The sequence below is a fragment of the Harpegnathos saltator genome, unplaced genomic scaffold, assembly GCF_003227715.2.
Source record: "Harpegnathos saltator strain DR-91 unplaced genomic scaffold, Hsal_v8.6 scaffold384, whole genome shotgun sequence".
Taxonomy (NCBI): domain Eukaryota; kingdom Metazoa; phylum Arthropoda; class Insecta; order Hymenoptera; family Formicidae; genus Harpegnathos; species Harpegnathos saltator.
In genome coordinates this window covers 891,494-912,153 of record NW_020230188.1, presented here as the reverse complement: position 1 = coordinate 912,153, position 20,660 = coordinate 891,494, and the positions used below count along the sequence as shown (strand labels likewise).

At 55.7% G+C, this 20,660-nt stretch overlaps 1 protein-coding gene across 2 annotated transcripts in view; it reads right to left on the bottom strand.

The window, feature by feature from the left end:
- The window catches only part of LOC105188716 (zinc finger protein castor homolog 1), an 84,097-nt gene that overhangs the window by 31,207 nt on the left and 32,230 nt on the right, over positions 1 to 20,660 (bottom strand). For both annotated transcript variants that reach the window (XM_019843947.2, XM_025300844.1), the window contains exons 2-4: positions 17,787 to 17,854; positions 16,370 to 16,815; positions 15,679 to 15,973 (exon numbers count right to left, since the gene is read on the bottom strand). In XM_019843947.2, coding sequence (XP_019699506.1) covers positions 15,679 to 15,973; positions 16,370 to 16,815; positions 17,787 to 17,817 — 772 coding nt within the window. In that variant the 5' untranslated portion in view covers positions 17,818 to 17,854. The remainder of the gene's footprint in view (positions 1 to 15,678; positions 15,974 to 16,369; positions 16,816 to 17,786; positions 17,855 to 20,660) is intronic.

Here is a 20,660-nt window from a genome sequence, read left to right as displayed (position 1 = left end):
CACCAATTACTTGAGAGAGAAGAAAGAAGATTTTCTCCGATCTCCGATCCCCGAAAATTGTCATCGAAAAGTGTCTCGAAAAACACATAAATACGCGCAGAATTGCGAGGAAAAAGTTCCACTGGCCAAATAACAGTTGGATGCTTTCGGCGGTTGTTTCCGCCCTGCGGGTACAATCCGCGGTGGCACCAGGTAGATAGGATGCGCGTCTGATTCGCGCAAGCGAACCCTGAGAACGTCGAGGCTCGCGATCCCGGAGATTACCTGCAGTTTTCGCTCGCAGGTGAGGAATGAGGAAACTAGAGAGGAGCATAATGCAAGGAGTCTCGGAATCGGGGAAGGGCTTAAAGACCCTTTGCCGCGAGAGAGAGAGAGAGAGAGAGAGAGAGAGAGAGAGAGAGAGAGAGCAACACCGGGACCCCCAGGGGAGGAGGGATACGCCGGGCATCCCGGAATACGCCGAAGGTTAGACCGATGACGTTTGGTAAAATTACGAAACCCCTTGGATCTCTTTTTCTCCCGATTTATCCTTCCTCATTTTTCGCGGTTAGGCTCTCCTTTCACGCGCCTTTCCATTGCTTTTTCCCTTCTTTCTTTTCGTGCGCGAATGGAGCGTTCTTTATCGCGATGGATGACGCTCATTCGCCATCGTGCGCGAACGGCCTACGGCGGTTTCGTCGCTCGATGAAAAATGACTATCCCGTCATACACTCGCGGACTCCCCCGAAGGACGGAAAAATGTTGCGAGCTGTGGGAAAATGTTTCTCCGCGCGAATGTGCCCGCGGCTGTCGCGTTCCCCGAGCGCAATTTCGCGATTGGGCATCTCTCACGGCTGAATGAATAAATCGGTATAATTAATTCGGAGTTATAATTAATTAAACGCATAACGTTTTAGCGGAGAAGAGGCGCGGCGAATAGCACAAAAAGAGGCCCCGGCGACGCTCGTTCCCGTATTAAATGAATTCTCATCCTCGCGAGGGAGATCCCTGAAGAATCGCATGCGTGTACACGCGTCTCTCGCTGTATCTCGCTCGCGGCCGGGTCCTTAAATCGACTCGATTTTTAAGGCCCAGTCCGAAGAAGGTACCGCGCCGCGGGGATCCTGTGTTTCTCTTCCTCTGGAGACGTTCTCCCTTTCGTCTTTGCTCCAAATCGCCTCGCATAGCGGCGAGTCATATTCCATCGATACACAATCGCAGCAGAAAAACGCATTACGATGAGTCATCTGGCCGAGATTCCTCATTTATAAAGCGCTCGGCGAAATGTAGCATACTTTGATAAGTAAACGAGAACGTATCCGTCGCCTGAGAGAAATTGGCGTGATTATTCGCAAGGTATGGATCGATTATTACTATCGAGAAAAAAAAAAAGGTATCCCTCTCCCCCTCCCTCCTTCTCTCTCTCGAGAAAGTTTATCCGAGAATGATGACGATGGAAATTACTTCCGTAACATCCAATATTTCGTTCTTCGAAATTCCGGAAGGATTGGAAAGAGACTCGTTGAATTTTCTCAGAATTTTGCACCTTCCATTACCGGATGATTAGCGATGTAAACTCGTCCAGAGACAGAGAGACAGAGAGAGAGAGAGAGAGAGAGAGAGAGAGAGAGATTCTCGCGCACCGGATAATAAAATAATCGACATCACTCGGATACGCTCGGTGCTCAAATTAGAGACGGCGACTGACATCCGACCCTCTAACCTCGGAAGTCGCGCGCATAACGGGGGGAGAAAAAAAGAAGAAGAAGGGCGCCGCGAGACCTCGCCACATATCCTCGAGCCCATTTTTACGAGATACTTAAACCTTTAAACGGGCGCACCGTTCAGGTCAAATTGGAGAGAACGCGCGCTCTCCGATTTCAAATTTCGCAGGAAAATCGGTTAACCCTCGAGATCGACTCAGGCGACGGCTCGGTCGGGACGAGGGGTGCCGGAGCGCGCGCGTGATTTTTCTCAGGGGTTAAATCGAGCGTGGCCCTCGGTGAGAGAGTCTCGCGCTTTTTTTCACGTGCCCTTCCACGTGGAGTCGGGCAGGTACGTGCCGGCTACCTGCGCGAGTCCATCCATTCCGGGAAGCTCCGGGGAAAACGGGTGGCCGCAGAGCGGTGCCGCTCTTCAGGGGTGAAAACAACGCGAGACGGAAGGAAGAAAAACCGGGAAAAGAAAGACCGGGAGAGATTACGCGCGGAATCTCGCGGGAGAAATACACACGCGAAGGGACTCTCTCTCCTCGCGCGTACCTTTCCGTATCGTTTTTATCTCGACGGCGCCTGCGAACCCCTCTCTAGACCCACCCTTCGGCGTCCCGGCCGTAGCGGAGGCCGCGAGGGTAACGAAACAGGGGTAAAAGTGAGTTAATAGTCGGTAAAACGCCGTTCTCTCCCTGTGACCCGCAGGGGTTACGCGCGCGCACCACCGAGGGTGAGCCGCTTCTTCTTCTTCTTCTTCTTCTTCTTTTTCTTCTTCTTCCTCCTCCTCTTCCCTCTCACCTCCTTTCTCACCCCGGCACGTACGGATAGTCCCTCACCGGGAGAGAATCAGAAGGGGAACAGGGCGAAAGGTGGCCGCGCAGTCTTCCGTGGTGCTGCATCGCCAAAGAGGAGAAAGCCGAGACGCGAGACTCCTTTCGTCCAGAAATCCGAGTAATCGTCGTCGCCCGCTTCCTGCGAGAGCCGCTCTTCCGCCCTGGTCGTTCTCGAATTTCCGCGTGAGAACGCGGCGCACGAATCGGCGAACGTGCGGCAGCAGTGTTTCGCGTACAAAGTGTGTACAATAATAATGATGATAATAAGCGCCGAAGAGAGCACACGCGTGTAGTACATGCAAATTTAGATATCGCCGGGGGCAGCGAGAAAGAGAGAGAGAGAGAGAGAGAGAGAGAGAGAGACTCGACGCGATGAGCGGACCGTGCGATGAAATAAAAGCCGATAAAACGCGCCACTCGATCGCGCGCGTCGACTCGCCCGGTTACGGCGCGTCGCGTCGCGCTCTGCGCTCAGCGTTACGTAAATCTGGTATTCCAAACACAAAAGCAAGATTACCGACGGCACGGCGCGGCTTCGGTTTTCTTGTTTCTCGTCAGAATCGAATTTCGAGCGCGTCGTCGTCGTCATGTAACGAAACACGCACGCGCTCGCTCGCTCGCTCGCTCGTCCGGGGCCTCGCGTTACGCGTGCCTAACCGCATACGTGGAAGCGCGGCGTCGTCGTCCAACCCGGAATCGTCGACGGGCCTCCTCGTCGTTCCTCGGCAACGACGACGACGACGACGACGACGACGACGACGACGCCGCCGCTCCGTCGCTCGTCGCTCGGCGATTCCAAATCGAGCAACCGCCGAGCAACCCCGATCCGTCCGCGAACGGTCGACGTCCTCCGCCGCCGTCCGGTGAATCCTGGCCCGGAGAAGAGCGGCCGCCGAGCGAGCGCTCTCCGGGGACGTACGTCTCGTGATAAATCGCCGATTCCCTCTATCGGCTCATCATAATCGAGAACGATATATATATATATATATATATATCGAGCGCGGCGAACGCGGTGGCGTCGTTAGAGAGGCCGCGCGTAAAGGACGAGGGCACCGAACGGACACGGGGCTGAGAAAAGAGCAAAACGCGCGAGACTCGCAAATCCGCCGAGGCGACTTTTGCAGAACGCTTGATTCGACGATTTATATTGCGAAACGGCAGCGCGCGCTCTTTTCGCGCGCGCGCGCGCGCGCGTGTTCGCGTTCACGGGGATGAGAGGGAGAGAGGGAGAGAGAGAGAGAGAGGATTGATGCGCGTCGTTCCCCCGACTTTTTATCACCGGTCGTCTTCATCCCCCTGAGGAAAGCGGGACTCTGTCGGATGGACACGCACCGGTGTAACGTTTCCAAATTTTAATATTTAACATCCGCTCTCGGCCCCGGAGATCGGCCAGCGTGGCGCAGCCGCGAGATAAAGAACGTAGGGCCCCGCGGGGTCCATTTTTAACACCTAACAGAAGTCGAGATGGCCAGCCGTGATTAGCCTTCTCCCCAGGACCGATGGGCTCGGGCATTATCCGGTGAGAAATTGGCGGCCGTTCGTTTCTTTGTTCCAAGCGATTTTTTATTGACTCAAATTCCGGAAAAAAAGGAGAGACGGAGTGGCGGCGGCGGCGGCGGTCGGGGAGAGACGGAGGGCTACGAAATGGCGGTTTAGAGTCCCGCGGTGCTACGTGTGGGAGGCGGCTGAGTGGATGAACGAGATAGAAAAGACCGGCCGGGGAGGGGGGGGGAGGGGGAGGAAGATCGGGCGAAAAGAAAGAGAGAAATGTTAAAATAGAAACGAAAAGAGAATAAACGCGGGGGCAGGAGTTCACGTGGTGCGCGAAGGGGCCCGAGGGAAGAAACGCGCGCGCGCGCACGCGCACACACGTGGACGAGGAGAGGGAGAAAAAAGGGCCAGCGAACAACTGGCCGCGCGGCCGAAGCCAGAGCTGCGCTCATTTTTTCTCGTGGCCGAACCCGAAAACCCTTTTATGCCCACCCAAGATTAATTATCCTCCATACTCGAAAAATGAAACTGGCCGCGAACAAAGGAACGCCGCGCTCGCTACTCGGCGGTCCTCGCGCTCACGCTTGCGCGCGGACGATCAGCCTCCCTCGCCGTCCAATCGCCGTTCATTCGCGCGCTCGATGCAACGAGAGGACGCCACGAGATGAGGAGGAATCCTCGAGCAACGCGAGCAACGGCCGCGAAATATTTTTGCCGGAGATGATATATATATCACCGAGACTCGCGTGATAAAACACTCGTATTCGCGTGTCGCAAATCGCGCGGCAGCAAATCGCAAACTTGGCGGCGCTGTCGACAGAGGGGCACGTCGGGTGCAATTTATCCGATCAAACGGACAATCAAGGAGGCAATCAAACGGCAATTAAAATCGACTCGGAGCGGCGAGTCATCGCGATCGGAAAACGAAACTGAAAGACCGGGCGAATCTCCGCGGCGAATGGCGTTCCGCAATTTTCTACAATGGAGGAACGCTCTCGTTCCGGAACGTTCCGCGCACAGCGAAAGGCGAACAAGAGGTCCAAGGCTTTCGTGAAAGGGAGGGAGGCAAGGGCAGGGTAGAATCTCGTTAGACTGAAAAATTCCACGGCACAGATTTGAATATCGCATAATGTCGAATTAATGCCGGAAATTCGACTCGACGGACGGGGCCCCTCCCGACGCGGTAATGGGGCCCTCTGAAATTTCGTGGCGACCCCCATAAAGCGGTTCGCGTATGGAAAACGTGTCGAGGCAATGAGCCCTTCCCCTTTCCACGGCCGGCCTTCTGCCAGCGGGGCCTTACGACGTAGAAACCCTAATAATTCCCTGACAGTGGCCTTTAGTCTCGCCGTTTTTGCCGGGGCCCCGAGTTTACGATTTTTCTCTCTCTCTCGCGCGCGCGCGCGGGGCTACGGATGAGACGCGAGAGGGAAATATCTTCTCTGATTGTTCAACACATATGCAAATCGGACCGGAATTGATCGCCACGGCGACGAAATCGCGCACCGTGTGATGCATCTGTGTTGTTGTTCCCTCGCCTGGTCGCGCGTGCGATAAAAATTCACTATAACGCGTCTCTGACTGGCTTCTATTTCCCTCTTTTATTATCTCACCGTTATTCCCCCTCCCTCCCTCCCTCCCCATCCGCGTACGTTTCCAAAGGAATCCGAAAAAAAAAAAAAGAGCCTCGCGGCGGGAAGTATCGTAGCGTATGGGATACTTTTCGCTGAGTTATGCAGAAACAATTCCTCCACGTCGATCCTCATTCGCGTCCTCTACCGCGCGGCTCAGCGAGTTTGCGCTTTTCGACCTTTTTCTGGAGCAGCGGCGCGGCGGCCGTAGCGGCAGGAGGGGGGAGGAGGGGAAGTACCGCCGCGCGTTTCTCTTATTTTAGCCGAGGTCGGGTCCTCTATCCGCGCGTCCTTTCTTTTTGCTTGACATAATTTAAAATTTATGAGTTCGAGAATCGGTTATGCGCGGCCATTCTCTCCTTCTCGTTGCTCTCTTCTCTCTCTCTCTCTCTCTCTCTCTCTCTTCTCATCCACTCTCATCGCCTCTTCGATCGCGCTTCTCCCCGTCCCCCCTGCACCGCGTCCAACCCTTACGGACCGACGTAGTTTCGCCGCAAAATTTGAATATTAAGATTAGGCCAGCTTTAATGCCTCCTGCGCGAGCTCATCCTCCCCCCTCTCTCCTTCTCTTGCCTCTCGTCTTCATCCGTTACGAACACCGAGGAAATCCCCCGCGAAATGTTTTCATAAAGCATGCGCAGCTACGAGAGCTGTCGGTACCACTCTCCGTTGTATTTGCACGAGGAAGACTCTCGTCGAATAAGGATCGCGACGCGTGTTCCTCCTCTTCGTCACCGATGCAAAGTAGGACATGTCGCGCGTAATTGGCGCTACGTACGTCGTATTTAACCGGTGCCTCTTAAACAGTTTCTCGCTTCCCCCCCCGTCTCGCCCGTCGTAACGTATTCCATATGAAGGGCACGCATCCTCGCGGAAAAATCTGCGGAAGTTTCGGGATCGGAGGGAATCCGAGAGGGGAAAAAAGAAGGAAGGACGGACGAGCGAGAGAGAGAGAGAGAGAGAGAGAGAGAGAGAGAGAGAGAGAGAGAGAGCGGCGGCGGGGGGAGAGAGAAGGATCGAGAGAAAGAGAGGCAGAAGTTCATTAAGACCGCCGAGATGCCACGGGCACCGTATTAGGTTGGACAAACTGGTTTTCGCGGGTCTTTTCTCTCCTCTGCATCATCCGGCGCATCGGGCCCGGATAAAAGGCTCCCGAGATTCGGCATGGCCCTTAACCCTTTATTTGGCAATGTCGCCCTCGGAGGAGAGACGCGAGCAACGAACGCGACTTCTCTAGGCCTCCACGGTATTTCGTGCGCGCGCGACGTTTCGCCGGATTCGCCAGTCGCGAGAAAAAGATGATTCTCTCTTCTGCTTTGCGTGTAAAACTACGGGTGAGCTGCGTTGCGATCGTGATTGCGTGCGCGAGCGTGAGACGGGTGTGATAAAAATGTGAATAATCACGGGGGAAAAGGCACTTACGGAATGACTTGACCGAAACAGTCGCTCGGAACGATCGAAGGAGCGACGTGACCAACAATGTCGGACGAGGAGACATTGATTTAAATATAAACGATCGAGCGTTCGCTCGATCTCGTTCGCCGGTGACGATCGGCTCTAAAGTCGACTTGTGGGCCGTTAATTTGGCAATTGGCTGTAATAAATACTTGGCAAAGCCGCCCGGCGAAGCGTCGCGCGGCTGCCAAAGCGATACCGTCGCCGCGTCGCGCCGCGCCGCGCCGCGCCGCGGCTGTGTGACAGATTTTCGCTAATCAGCGAAAAGCCGGAGAAACGGCGAGAAATATCGCCTTTCGTCGACCAAATCGCGTCGACCAATCGCGTTTTTTCCCAGGACTGTACATGCCCTCGGCCATGTGTTTTCGGGTGCCCGCACTCCCACGAGATAGTCGATGTCTGTTCTTATTTTCTCGTTCGTCAGTCACACACCGTCATCTCGAGCGGGATCACTTCTCTCGAGATACTTCGGGAATCGGAACGATCGAGGGCTCTGGAGGGTTATCGACACCCTCGCGCGTCCTCGAGCGGTCCCCTCGCCATCGTCGCGGACGGATACGCTCTACCTGCTCTATTTCTCTCTCGCCGGCGTCCTCCATTCAAATAATCCAATGATAATTGAGACTAATTATCGTGGCCTCGCGCGGTTAATTGCAAATGGCACTCGATATACGAATACGTGAGGCGAGCGTGTGGGGGGCGGATTTGACCTTCCGAACAAGTACGATTTGAGAGTTCGCGAACCTAGTTGGCGGGGAGGCCAACACCATGAGGTAGCTGGCCGTGAAGAAGAAGAAGAAGAAGAAGAAGAAGAAGAAGAAGAAGAAGAAGAAGACTACGACTACTACAACGACGACGAAGACGACGACGACGAAGAAGACGACGACGACGACGATGACGACGACGACGACGATGACGACGACGACGACGACGACAACGAGAAGATCCTTCTCGGCTAGGAATGCCTCCTGATGGATTGGTCATCCGTGATTAATTTGACAAGCTGACTTTCTGGTTTTCGGAGACTGACAAGGGGCCCACGGGCCTCCGCGCCCGTGAGGCCTAATGGGCCTTCTCGGCCACGACTACTCGCCTCTCTCGCTGTCTCCCTATCTCGGCGCACGTATCGACGAAACCGGCGGAGGTGGGATCGTTTGAAAAATTAATCGAGCCTGCAGAGTCTCCGTGGAAATGCTAATGGAAGATCGCCTTTTTCATTCGATTATCGACACCGCGAACGAGGAGGAGAGGCAAAGAGGTGCCGCGCGAATGAGGGGGCGAGGTAGAAATCTCGTCTTCGTCATCGTCGCCACGGGTCGACCTCAATCTCGACGCGCGTTAATCGGCGATCTCGGAGAATTCTCGGGGGAATTCTGACAAAAATCAGTCGCGCGCTTCCCCGTAATGCTAATAAGCGGCCGCGCTCGTCGTCGGAGAAACCGGAAATGTTAATGAAACGCCCTTCGCGACAGTTTGCCTTAAGATATGCAAATCTCCTAACAATGAGACGGCGATCCAGGCTCGAAACGATCCGAACGATCGATATCCTTCCGCATTAAGACGTTCGGCGCGCCGCGCGCGCTCGATTTTTCACGAAATTTCATTTGTCCATTTTCACGAAAGCGGAGTTTCACCGCCGGAGCTCGCGCCGCGCTCGCTCGAGGAGGCAGCGCGAGAACGCGCGTGCGCAAAACCGGTACTCGTAAAAATAAAATTATCGCGAATACGCGGTGAGACGGCGCGGGGTATCGTTCGTTGGGATCCCGATCCATTGATTCGATGAGAGAGAACTACTTGTCGCCGGCGTCGCGTCGGCGGCGAGGACGGCACAAAGACAGGGGCCCGGTCGTAAAACTCGCACCTCGCGCGCCAACACGGCGCGCGAGTGGAGGACGCACAGCGAAATAAAGTAATAAAGCGATCGGTGCATTTACCCTCCGCGCGATATTCCCCGCATCGAGAGGCGGCGCGCTCTCGAGGAAAGCTGCGTGTCGGGAGACAGAGCGCGGAGCTATGAGCGCGGCCGTTTCGCGAGATCGCGCGACAATTCTCGCCACGCATCTCATCCGTTCTGCCGTCTCGGAAATAAATCATTAACAAATTACGACGCACGCTAAAACATCATCCCGCTGCTACTCGTACTACGTACGGTTCACGGTGCGAGCCTGCCGGTCACGGAATATTTCGTGCGGCGTTGACGTTTATCGCGTCCCTTAATCTCAAACTAATCTAAGATTTGAAATTTAACTGCCTGTTTACCCGCTCGCACGCTCCCCGCTCCTCCGCTCCTCCGCTTAATGAAATATCCTAATGAAACGAAAGCGCATTTGTTTCATCGCGACTTCACGCACGCGCTCGACGCAATGTGCATTTTCGCGCTCGTATTTCTATCGCGAAATGTCGCGATCGATAGTATCTTTACCGGACAATGTCGATAAGAACGAACGACAATCAAGAGTACCGTTGAATGGTATCGTACGGTGTTCGTCACGGCGCTCGGTAGCCAGAGCGCCCGTAGGAAGGAAAGAGGAACGTACTCGAAATAGTTGCGCGTTAAACGGCGATGGGGACATGCGGAGAAGAAGAGAGTTCCGGGTTGACAAGGGGACATCGGAGCCCGGGCAGGGGAAACGCGCGGGAACGGGAAACGCGCGGCGGCGAGAGATCGACGTAGAGCTGGAATTAAACAAATAATCTCCGACGAGCGGGGAATATCTCCGTTAAGGCACGAAAGTACAGCCGGTAAAAGGAACCTATTGAATTCTAAATTTAAACGAATGTCCGAGTGTCAGAGTGAGCTGACGGGCAAAATAAACAAGATGCCGCCGAGTGAGGAGGGAAAAGAGTAAGGAGAACGCTCGCGAATGGGAACGAACGGGAATGGGAAAGGATTTCACGGGTGGTATAATATTCCGGTCTATTTTCTCTCTCTCTCTCTCTCTCTCTCGCTCTCGCTCTCTCGCTCGCTCGTTTTACCTCACTCAATCTCGGCGCTAATTTGACCGAAGTCTGCGAGAGCGGACGAGTAAAGAAAGACGAAGAAGAAGAAGAAGAAGAGGAGGAGGAGGAGGAGGAGGAGGAGGAGGAGGAGGAGTCAACTGCGAGCAAAGGTGCCATTCTTGATTTCCAGCCGATGGAAAAGTCACGTCATCGGACAGAACGCGTTGTTTCACGATCTCTGCGAACCGCGTCTCCTCCTTGTCAACTTCATCGCGGAAATTCCCGCTGAAGTTGACGTCGCGCCGCGCACTGGATAATTTCGCAAAAAAAGCGCCGCTCTCACGGATAATAACTGCTCATAATCGGCGGCTTAACTTGATTACCGTTCTATACTCTCCACGCTCTCGCCGCGGAGAGCCGCTCCGTGCTAAAGTTCGCCGACACGTCAATTTATAATCGCGGCGAAAAATTCCGATTCTCCGCAAATAATCGACTCACGACGTCGGACAGGCTCGTTAACGATTCCAATCGCGGTGGTGTCGATAGACGTTGAAAAAAGAAGGGAAGAAGGAAAGAAAGACAAGAAAAAAGGAGGAAAAATAAGAAGGCAAGATTCGAGAGATACGTGTAATCGTTGCTAACGCAGCTCGCTGCTGCGAGGACTGTACCGCGTCCAACGTCAATAGAACCTCACCGTCGCCCCTCACCGGCCGCAGCTCTCTGACTCAGAACTTTAATTGGAGAACAAAAAAGCTGAGAAGATCCAATTGACCCGGAAGCGGACATCAACGCGACGCGGACGACGACTGTCGTACGAATGGTAATGGCGAAACGTAAACCTCCTCCGAATGAAATTGACCGTAAGGGGAAAGACGAAAATTCATTCGATCGGCCGACTCTTCGCTCTCGCTCGCGCCGAACGCCGGTCCGCGAGCTTCGGTATTGCGGAAAAAATTTCACTCGAGGAAAATAGCGGCCATGAAATATGTTCGAGAAGGACGACACGGAAAAAAGGAGGAGAGGAAGAGAGAGAGAGAGAGAGAGAGAGAGAGAGAGACGCGGGTATCGACGACGGGATACGATGATGATGAGAAACGAGGCACTTTCGAGAATCGATAGAGAAAACGCGACTCGTCGTCGCGGGGCCGCGCGAGGAAGGCGAGATAAAGAGAGTAGGGAGAAGAGAGGAGAAGGAGCAGAAGGAAGGGGAGAAGTAGGAGAATGACGATGACGACGACGAGTGCAGGTCCCCGCGGGGCTTCAAGGGGACTCTCGTCGCCGTGGCAGCACGTGTGTAGCAGAAGCGAACTCGGGGCCCCAGTTCGGCCTGTGGCTCGTAAAGCCTTTCATAAAAGCTTTCATAAAACGTTTCACGATCTCGTCGCACCGAGGGAATCCAGCGCGCCGATCAACGTCTCGCAAGATTCGCGGCGTCGATCTTCTTCTGCTCCTTCCACTTGCTCTCCGCGCCATCCTACGCCGCGGCAGAAAATATTCCACGCCCGAGAACGCGAGATATGCCATTTTATGTATTCTCGTGAAAATTTGACGGCGTGAAACAGCGCAATTAAGCGCCGTCATTGGCGGTGACGCTGCGCGAGAGAGAGAGAGAGAGAGAGAGAGTATTTGAAAGTTGGCGCGACGTAAATGGCTCGAAGGATATCACGAATTCTCTCGTCGTTTTCTATCTTTAATATCAAGAAAATGGCAACGCGAACAAGCTCGCTCTCTCTCTCTCTCTCTCTTTCCTCCTTCTCTTCTCCCCTCCCCTCTCTCTCTCTCTCTTTCTCTCGCTCTATTGTTCTCGCATTTTTCAGTCGCGCATTAAAATTCATCGAGAGAGACACCGCGAGCCACAATTCAGCGCGGCCGGCCGAACACCTGAAGTCTTCAACGCCACTCGTGATCCGCTGCGAGAGGGCTCTTTGTCCCCGAGCGAGGAGAGGAAAGGAAGCTCCGATTTCGATCTCGCAACGATTCGTCCTCGGCAAGACCGTCATACCTAACTCATGCGAGCGAGGTACGCGCGCTCCGGAGACATAAAAGCTCGTAACCAGGCTGCGATCCAGACTCCCCTCCTCCCGGCGTCCCTCGCCCCGATACCGCCGATTCCCCGTTCCTTTAGTTAGTCGCTACCAACGTCTCGAATTAAACCCGACCGGCAGATACGACAGATTCGTTGAATGGCGCTCGAGTTAGCTGGCTTTTTGAATCCGGCGTCTTTCTTAACGAAGGGTTTTCTCGCTGGCGTTGTTTGAAGAGAGACAGAGAGAGAGAGAGAGAGAGAGAGAGAGAGAGAGAGAGCGCGGAGGCTCGCTCGCTTTTCGAAACGGGGACTTATTGTCGCGGGGGGCTTTATTACAGAGAGGGACGGTCGGTATTTTTCGTCGAGGTTTGTAGCGAGCGACGCGCCAGATAGAGATCTAGAAACAACCGGATCGAGAAACCGCCCCGAGCTCTGAATTTCTTCTCCTATCGACGCGGCGCGGCGCGGCGCGTCTGAGACACGTGTGTGTACCTTTTCGAGTAGATAATCATCCGGTATAACGTCGATTACTTTTTAAGGCGTCGCTAAATTGGATGACGATCTATATAGAGAAGGGAAGAGAGAGAGAGAGAGAGAGAGAGAGAGAGAGTGAGTGAGATAGCCGTCGATCGCGCGGCGGCCGGTCCGCCGGCCGATTTCGAGGACGCAGCGGATTTTCTCGCCCGACGGGTGGCATTCGACGATCATTCTTCCGAGTCGGCGCTGCGGACGGATATCGTTAAAAAACGTAACCGAGCCGGGAGAATCGTGCTATCAGTTAATGAATCTGGCCCCTGCGACGGGACGACGCTCGGGGGCACGAGAGGAGGAGGCCTGTCTCTCGGAGTCTCCGCGGGCCCTGACAATGGAGGCGTCTGACGAATTTCGAAAAGGACAAAAATAAAAAATGATTCTGCGCGCGCGCGCGCGCGCGCGCACGCACGCACGCGGGCGCTAGCGCGAGAGAGGAAGCGGATGGAGTGAAAGAGAAGAGATACTCCCTCCCTCTCTCTCTCTCTCTCTCTCTCTCTCTCTCTCTCTCTCTCTCTCTCTCTCTCTCTGCCTCTCCTATTCGCTCCTTCCAGCGTCTGCGTGCCTGCCCGCTGTCCGTCCGACTGTCCGTCTTCTCTTTTCATCCTTACTGCCTTTTATCCGGGTGGAATGATTAATGGGTTCACGGAGGCACCGCGGTGTCTGCCCCTTCGTCCCCTCGCTCGAGCCTCCCTTCGATCCTCCGAAGCCGTCTCCTTCCCTCTTCTTCCGCCCGTGCTCGCATGGTCGGCTTTTCTGGTTTTCTTCGCGCCGGATTATCGGTCCGCTCTCGCTCTCAGCGTGACGATCGCGTGTATGACACACTCTGTTCTCTCTCTCACTCTCTCTCTCTCTCTCTCTCTCTCTCTCTCTCTCTCTCTCTCTCTCTCTCTCTCACACCTTTTCTCTCCCTTCGGTGCACGTCCCTTTAATATCGCGCGCGCGCACGCGGTGCCACGAAATGGAGCGATCGACTGAGCTCGCAGAGCCGCTCGCAGATCGCTTTGACAGCCGATCGTATCGTGCGCTTAGAGAGAATGGTCATATAGGTCACGGATGTTTAAATTTACGCGTTTATTAACTGGTACGAGGAAAATATGAGTGACGCGCGCTTGGTCAGCGAGGTCTCGGGGGATCGAGTCCTCTCTCGCGCTCGTCGGATACGCGGATAATACGGAATTTCATATTTCCCCGAGGTTAACGCGAAACGATCGTATATTCCGAACGATACAGACAAATACGTAATAACATATTTACTCGCGCACTCGAGTCGATGCAAAGTTCAGCGGAGGCGAATGACGTCCGCGGAGAAGTACTGTTCTCCTGGCTTTTTTTTCTGCCGTCACGTATAACACGTGTCATTGTCGAGAGGCGCGTGTTAGCGCGCTTTAAACTCTTTTGCATGATAAATTGCGATTTTCGTATCGATCGCGACGATACGTCGCGCCGCGAGAGCCTGTCTTTTGTTCTTTGTCACGTAGGTGGCGACCAGCTGGTAGACGCAACAATGAGAACGCGACGGCGGGTAGTTTTTCGATTGCCGTCATTCAATAACATTTTACGCATATTGTGTCACATGTTGTATCAATATCATCAAGGAGACCAAGTAGATGACGATTAATTTATTGTAGCTTAAAAAATTTCAAACCTATTCGCCGTTGCGACTTTCGTCGAGGACGCTTGAAAGAACAAGCGAGCGAGCGAGAGAGAGAGAGAGAGAGAGAGAGAGAGAGAAACAGAAAGAGGAGGCGGCGTGCAATTCAGAATTGCACAAGCTGATTCACAATTGTCTCGGTCCTACCTCAGCCGCTTCGTAGCAAATCGCTCCGTTGAAATCGTAATTAAGAGATTACCGTAATACGCGTTTCAAAGACAGGCCTTCTCGCAGGAGACGCGATCGAAACGATTCACGCGCGATCGCGCGCGCGCGCGAGGTGCTAAGAGGTAAGAGCGCGCAACCTAAAGCAGCGACTCGAGAATTCCTGGCTGTAGGGAATTCTCGAGAGCGTCAACCCACGCTCGTCGCACGCGCAACGGGAAACGATGACGCTGGCTGATCTCGAAGGCATCCATCGATCGCGGGTCGGGCAGTCGACGCTTAGCGCAGCCGGACCGACCGACTTTATGAGTTATAAGTCGGCCATCTTGCGCGAGAGCCATCACATATTCACGTGCGCACATATGCGATGCACCGGCAATATGTAAGTGCCACATTCTGTTCTGGTGCACGTACAGTCCCGGCCGAAAGCTCCGGCCGGCTCGCGCTCGGGGAGTCCCTCATCCGGAGTGCGCGACTCGCGTATCGCGAGAAGTGAATTCGTTTATCGCGATACCGGCTGACGTAACCCGCCGCTCTCGGCAGAGGCTTCTAATTCACATCGTATCGGACGACCATCGCGGCTGCTACCGCGCTCGATATCGGCTCGAGAACCCCCGACAGAAGAAAACGGCCTTCCCCCGTCGCCCGTCCTCCTCCCGGTTGATTCGGTCGCGAATTTCACCGGGGGTGTTCAGCAAAAGCGCGACGACGTCGCGCGAAGCTTTGCGTCGAGAGCCATAAATCTGCCATAAATCGGCCAGAGAGAGAGAGAGAGAGAGAGAGAGAGAGAGAGAGAGAGAGAGAGAGAGAGAGGCGCGCGATTGATCCCCGGCCAAGCTCGATCGCGAGTGCCGAGCAGCCGCGGCCAACGATCGACCCTGCGCCAACCCCGAAATTCAATGCCAACCAATCCGCCGTCTTGCGCCGGAAGATTTTGCCGGATGCCGACGCAGGCGGTTCTCTAATTGCTACTTGAATCGCGAGGAAAGCACGAGCGGGGTTAGGATCGTCGATCATTTCAATAGCCATCTATATTAATTGAAGACAGCGAGAGAGAGAGAGAGATAGAGAGATAGAGAGATAGAGAGAGAGAGAGAGAGAGAGAGAGAGAGAGAGAGAGGGAAGGAGAGTTTCAGAAACGCAACGATGACTTTGATCTTTCGGACGACGACGGTTGGAAGGAACCGTCGGGAATTATATACAAAAGTTGCCGATCCGGCTCGGCGTCGACGAGATTCCGCGGATTTTGGAAGGTACTTACCTTGAGCCTGCTGACCAACACTCGGGTTGAGGAACGTGGGCGGCAGTTGCCTGCTGACCGACTTCGCCAGCTCGCCTCCTGCCAGTCCGTAGATCGCTAGAAGTTCCTGCATCGTCGACTCCGCGTACTCCCTCATCCCCTCGAAGGGCTTCCGCTCCTCGATCTCGGCCTCGCCGTCCGCGTCGTTGCCCCGCTCGTCCTCAAACTGGGTGTCCTGATCGTCCAAGCGGGACGACTCCGCGTCCAAGACGCCGCTGCCACTCCTCTCCGACGAGTCGGAGTTTGGACTTCTCGCCTGCGCGCGATAATAGATATTTTCGCGTCAATCGTGCCGCGGAAGTGTGAGTTCACGTCCCCACGAGAGAGGAGAATTTATCGCGGGAAAATCGAAATGTACGTAAATCGACGAATTTGATTTCAAAATTGCGATGGAAACTGCGACAAACATTTTCATGGAGAAAAGAAAAGAAGGAAAAAGAGAAAAAGGAAAAGGACAGAAAAAGTGGCTGCTGCGGTTGAAGAAAACAGAATTCCCGGCTCTCGCGGACCTTAAAATTTGAAGAAGCAGAAATTCCGTTCCCCACCCCGATACGAAACACGTACGACGACTCGTTCGCGGTGACGATACGATTAATTCAAGCGATCCTTTTGTCGCGGCTGAGAACAACCGTCGGTCAATCGCGGCGCTTACCTCTGTGCCGGGAGAGTACAGCTTCTGCGACCTCAGCTGCTCCAAGATAAACTTGTGCCTGAGGGAGTCCGCGCTGTCGTCGTCGGCCTCGGACGAGGGCGGCCTGGTGGTGACCGAGAGGTCCATCGGGCTGACCTCGTTGTTGTTTAGCCTCTGCTTCGATCTCTCCTCGGCCGGCAACAGCATCGTCTTCCTCTCGTACTCGAGGATCTCACTGGAGCTCTCCTCCACGACCTCCGGCTCATCGTCGTCCCTCTCGGACTCGTCCGACACCTCCGCCATCCGGCTGCTTATAGGCTTGAAGTTCTTCCGCTTGTTCCGCGGCTTCTGTATGCTGCTGGTGATCTGCAACTGCGCCTGGCTCTCGTACTGGGAGTCGCTGTCCTGATCGGCGGCGCCCCGTCGGGTCGTCGCGTAGTTGTAGACCGAGTCGGAAAGCATGTCCGCTGATGAAAGATGGAATTCATTCGATCGCCGTCTCGTTTGGATTAACGGCTAATCCTAACACCGTGCCATTCCTCGCTTGCCGACATCGCGCGCGTGCTTCTCGAGCGTTTCCGACGAAGGAATCGCCGCGCGCGCGCGCGGTCTCTCACACGCGACCCTTCGCCGTATTCCGGATGAAACAACCCCCTCCCTCCCTCCCTCCCCCCGAGAGGAACCCACCGAGGAAGAATGGAAAGCTGCGGCGAGCCGCGGCCTGCGAGGAGCGGCTGCACTCGTTTTCGCGAGGCGGAGGTGTGACAATGGTCACTAATTCCGAGTAACGAGTACCGCGCGCGAGGCGCGTTTCAAGGCGAGATGGCGCGCAACCGTTGCCCGTTTCTCATATCGCAGTTAATAGATATCAACTTTTAGCGTCAATTACAATCCCGCGAACTCAAGCCGTCCGGCGGACGTTCCCGGAATGGACGCGCCGCGCAGCCGCTCGGCGAATAAGGCGATACTTTTGTTTGAGGGAATTAATCTCGCGATTCGCGGCTGTCCGCGCCGCGCCGCGCCGCACAACAACTGCTTTCACTTGCGACGCCGCGCCGGAACGTTCGGCCGTTCCGCGGAGAGGCCGTTCGCGTAGGACGAATTCTCAGCGCGTTCGCGGAGACTCGTCTCGTCGAACTCGGCTGCCGGGGAAGCCCTTCCCAGCTTGAGCATTCCAGTCGGACGAATCGCCGGGATTCATAATTGTTGCGAGCCGGATCATCATTGTTATCAACGTCGCGCGGGCGGGCGGTCGGGTGGGGGGGGGGTGGGGGAGGGAGGAGACCGCGACGATCGTGCGCGGCTGCTCGGACGATCTCTCCAGGCCGGATATCTCGGATCGGCCTTGTCGTCATTGTTTACGCGCGCGGAATGGACCTTTGGCATTAGAGTAGTATCGCTATCTGATATTCGGCCTGATGCTAAAGAATGCTCTTACGGGGGCCATACGGGCTGGTTACGGCGGACATCTCGAACCTCGCGAACCAGCCGGCTTCTCAGCGCATCCTGCAACAGAAAGCGAAGGCGAACCTGGTTATCCTGGCGTCGAGCGCTCTGCAGAGAGAGAGAGAGAGAGAGAGAGAGAGAGAGAGAGAGAGAGAGAGAGAGAGAGAGAGAGCGGCGAGGCAGCGAGTCGTCGGGCGAGCCGAACCGCCGCGAATTCGCTTCCCACGTGTTCCGCTGACTCGCCGAGTACCGCTTCCAAGGAGCGGCGCTATCTCCCGATTCGCGGGAAACGCGAATCAACGGGCGATATCGTGTATCTTTCTCTCCGCGAAAAAGGAGTCGCGAAAGGAGTTGGCAGTTGCGAGTCGCGCATAGGCGCTCGGCTCGCGTGTCACAATGTATCCGAGCGCACGTCGTCGTAGCGATCGACCTATTTTCGATCGAAATCCGCGCTCCCCGCTGAGGTACACGCTCGACGACGACGATGTTTGCAGGTCTGTACTAGACTCAAGGAGGCAGCTATGCGAGAGAATCGCGAAAACGAGGCGAAAACAAAGGCATGTCGCTGTAACAAAAGCTACGGTGATATATGAGTGCCGCCAGTACGCTGCTCTCTCTCTCTCTCTCTCTCTCTCTCGCTCTTTCTCGCTCTCTCTCTCGCTCGCTCTCTCTCTTTCTCTCGAGCGACCAGCCTGGCGCGATAACGCGCGAGCGCACGACAATTCGTTTCTCGGTTATTGGAATGCAGCCTTTAAGCCCGTTACACGCCGTTGCGTCGCGTCGCGTCGCGTCGCGTCGCGTCGCGTCGCGCCGGCGGCGAAGGTGCGCGTCGACGGAAGAAGGAGATCGAGGCGACGAGACGGGGAGGACACGGTCGATGGCGGGTAAAAATGAGAAATGAGAGAGAGGAACAATAAAAGGAGATGCGGAGAGAGCGCAGGCGGCGTGATAAGCATTAACGTCCGACCAATCGATGGGGTTTATCTCGGTGCGGTTATATCCGCACTAACTGTCATTTCATGGTCTTTCCTTTCTCTCTCTCTCACTCTCTCTCTCTCTCTCTCTCTCTCTCTCTCTCTCTCTCTCTCTCTCTCTTCGTCCTTCTCGCAATGAGAAACGGCGGAATGGAATTTCAATCCGTTGGAAAATGACTTCTTACCGCGCGCGCGCGCGCGCGCGATCGTCTACGTCGCCTCGTACGGCGTTTGCGCCTCTTTTGGCGCGCGGCTTTGACCCCGGCGCGACGCCGAACCGCATCCTTCAGGAACGTGCGTCGCGTCGCATCGCGTCGCGTCGCGTCGCGCCGCGCCGCGCGCGATGAGTAGCCGATGGATGGCTCGTTCGCCACGCACAGTCGGTCCCTTATTAATATCGCGCTTGATTGTGCCCGCTGACGCGGAAAGCAGAAACCGCTCGTCGTCGGCGATGGAATTTTGCGATTTAAACCGGAACCGTTAAAACGCACGGGAGGACCGCACCGGCGATACTCAAGCTCGCCGATCATGCGTGATGAAGCGCGTCGCGCGCTGTCGGGCCCGATGACGATAATTGCCGATCACGAGGTCACTGATGAGCCGAGTCGTAAATAATTAACCTTCCGCGGGGGTCGGGGGTATCGAATCGGCGTGGACCGGTGTCACGCGCCGTAATCCCGACCTGCCCCGCTGCCGCGGGGCTGACTTTCTCTATCATCCTCCTCCTCCTCCTCCTCCTCCTCCTCCTCGAAATTGTGCCGGCGCGGAGCGGCGACGTCGACGGCGGCAACGCCATTCAGACCGATGTGAGCCGGTCAGCCGGTCGTCGAGAAAGATCAACCCCCCCTTCCGCGCGGCCGCGGGTGCGCCGTGCCGGTGGAGAAGTCGCGGGCATCGCTCGCGGGCGCCGCGTTTCGCGAGGAACGGGATGTTCGCAGAGTGGAGGTCTGCTTCCACGGGGCGCTTTGTCCTCGCAGACTTCCTCCATCGATCCGTCGCGATTCGCTCACGGTGGAAGCTCACGGACGGCGGACACGGTAGGTATCCTTTCTTAATTCGGCGATCGCGCTCTATTCTTAGCCGCACGAGTTTGGCAGCGACGACACGTCGCCGACGTCGTCCGTGCGCGGCGCTCAAGCCTTCACAGCCGAGGGATTCCCCGCGAACGACGGCGCGGATGGCGCGCGAGCGAGTCTCCATCCTCTTGTGTGTCCATTGTTATTTCTACCTCTCGCTCGCTCGCGCGCGCGCGCGCCTCGCCGGCGCGGCGCGGCGCATCTCTTGGCATTAAACGGATCTGCAGATTTAAGCAGAAAGATCCGTGCGAATAATCGCCAGTAGGGTCGGTCGAAGTCGAGCGCGCCCTCCGATTGGCGCGAGCGCGCTAGGCGTAGCCGCGAGAATATACGCGCTGGCGGCGACGAGCGGGGATGCAACGTACGATCGGACGATATGTCCGAGGCCCGAGGAAGGAGCGAGAGCGAGAGCGAGCGCGAGCGCGAATGCGAGCGCGCGCGCGCGCACGCGCGCGCGAGCGAGCGAGCTCCTTTTTTCGCCGGCTATACAGAAGGGATAATTAACATCTGTTACAGTACCTATAGCGCGCGGGCCGCCCCGTTTCACCCCACTACTCGGCGCACGGGGCGGACCTTGAATACATTATCACCCTCTCTGTACGTGCACGTTGCATACACACGTGCACCGAATCGTCGAATCGCAGTGCTCGCGATCGACCGTGAACGAAAACCTTTATCTCCTCGCACGTCTCCTCGTCCTGCTCGGTGCTCTTCCCCCTTCTCCCCCTCCCTCTCTCCCCCCTCCTCCCTCTCTCTCTCTCGTTCTCTCTCGCTCGCTCTCTCTCTCTCTCGCTCTCTCTCGCTCTCTCTCGCTCG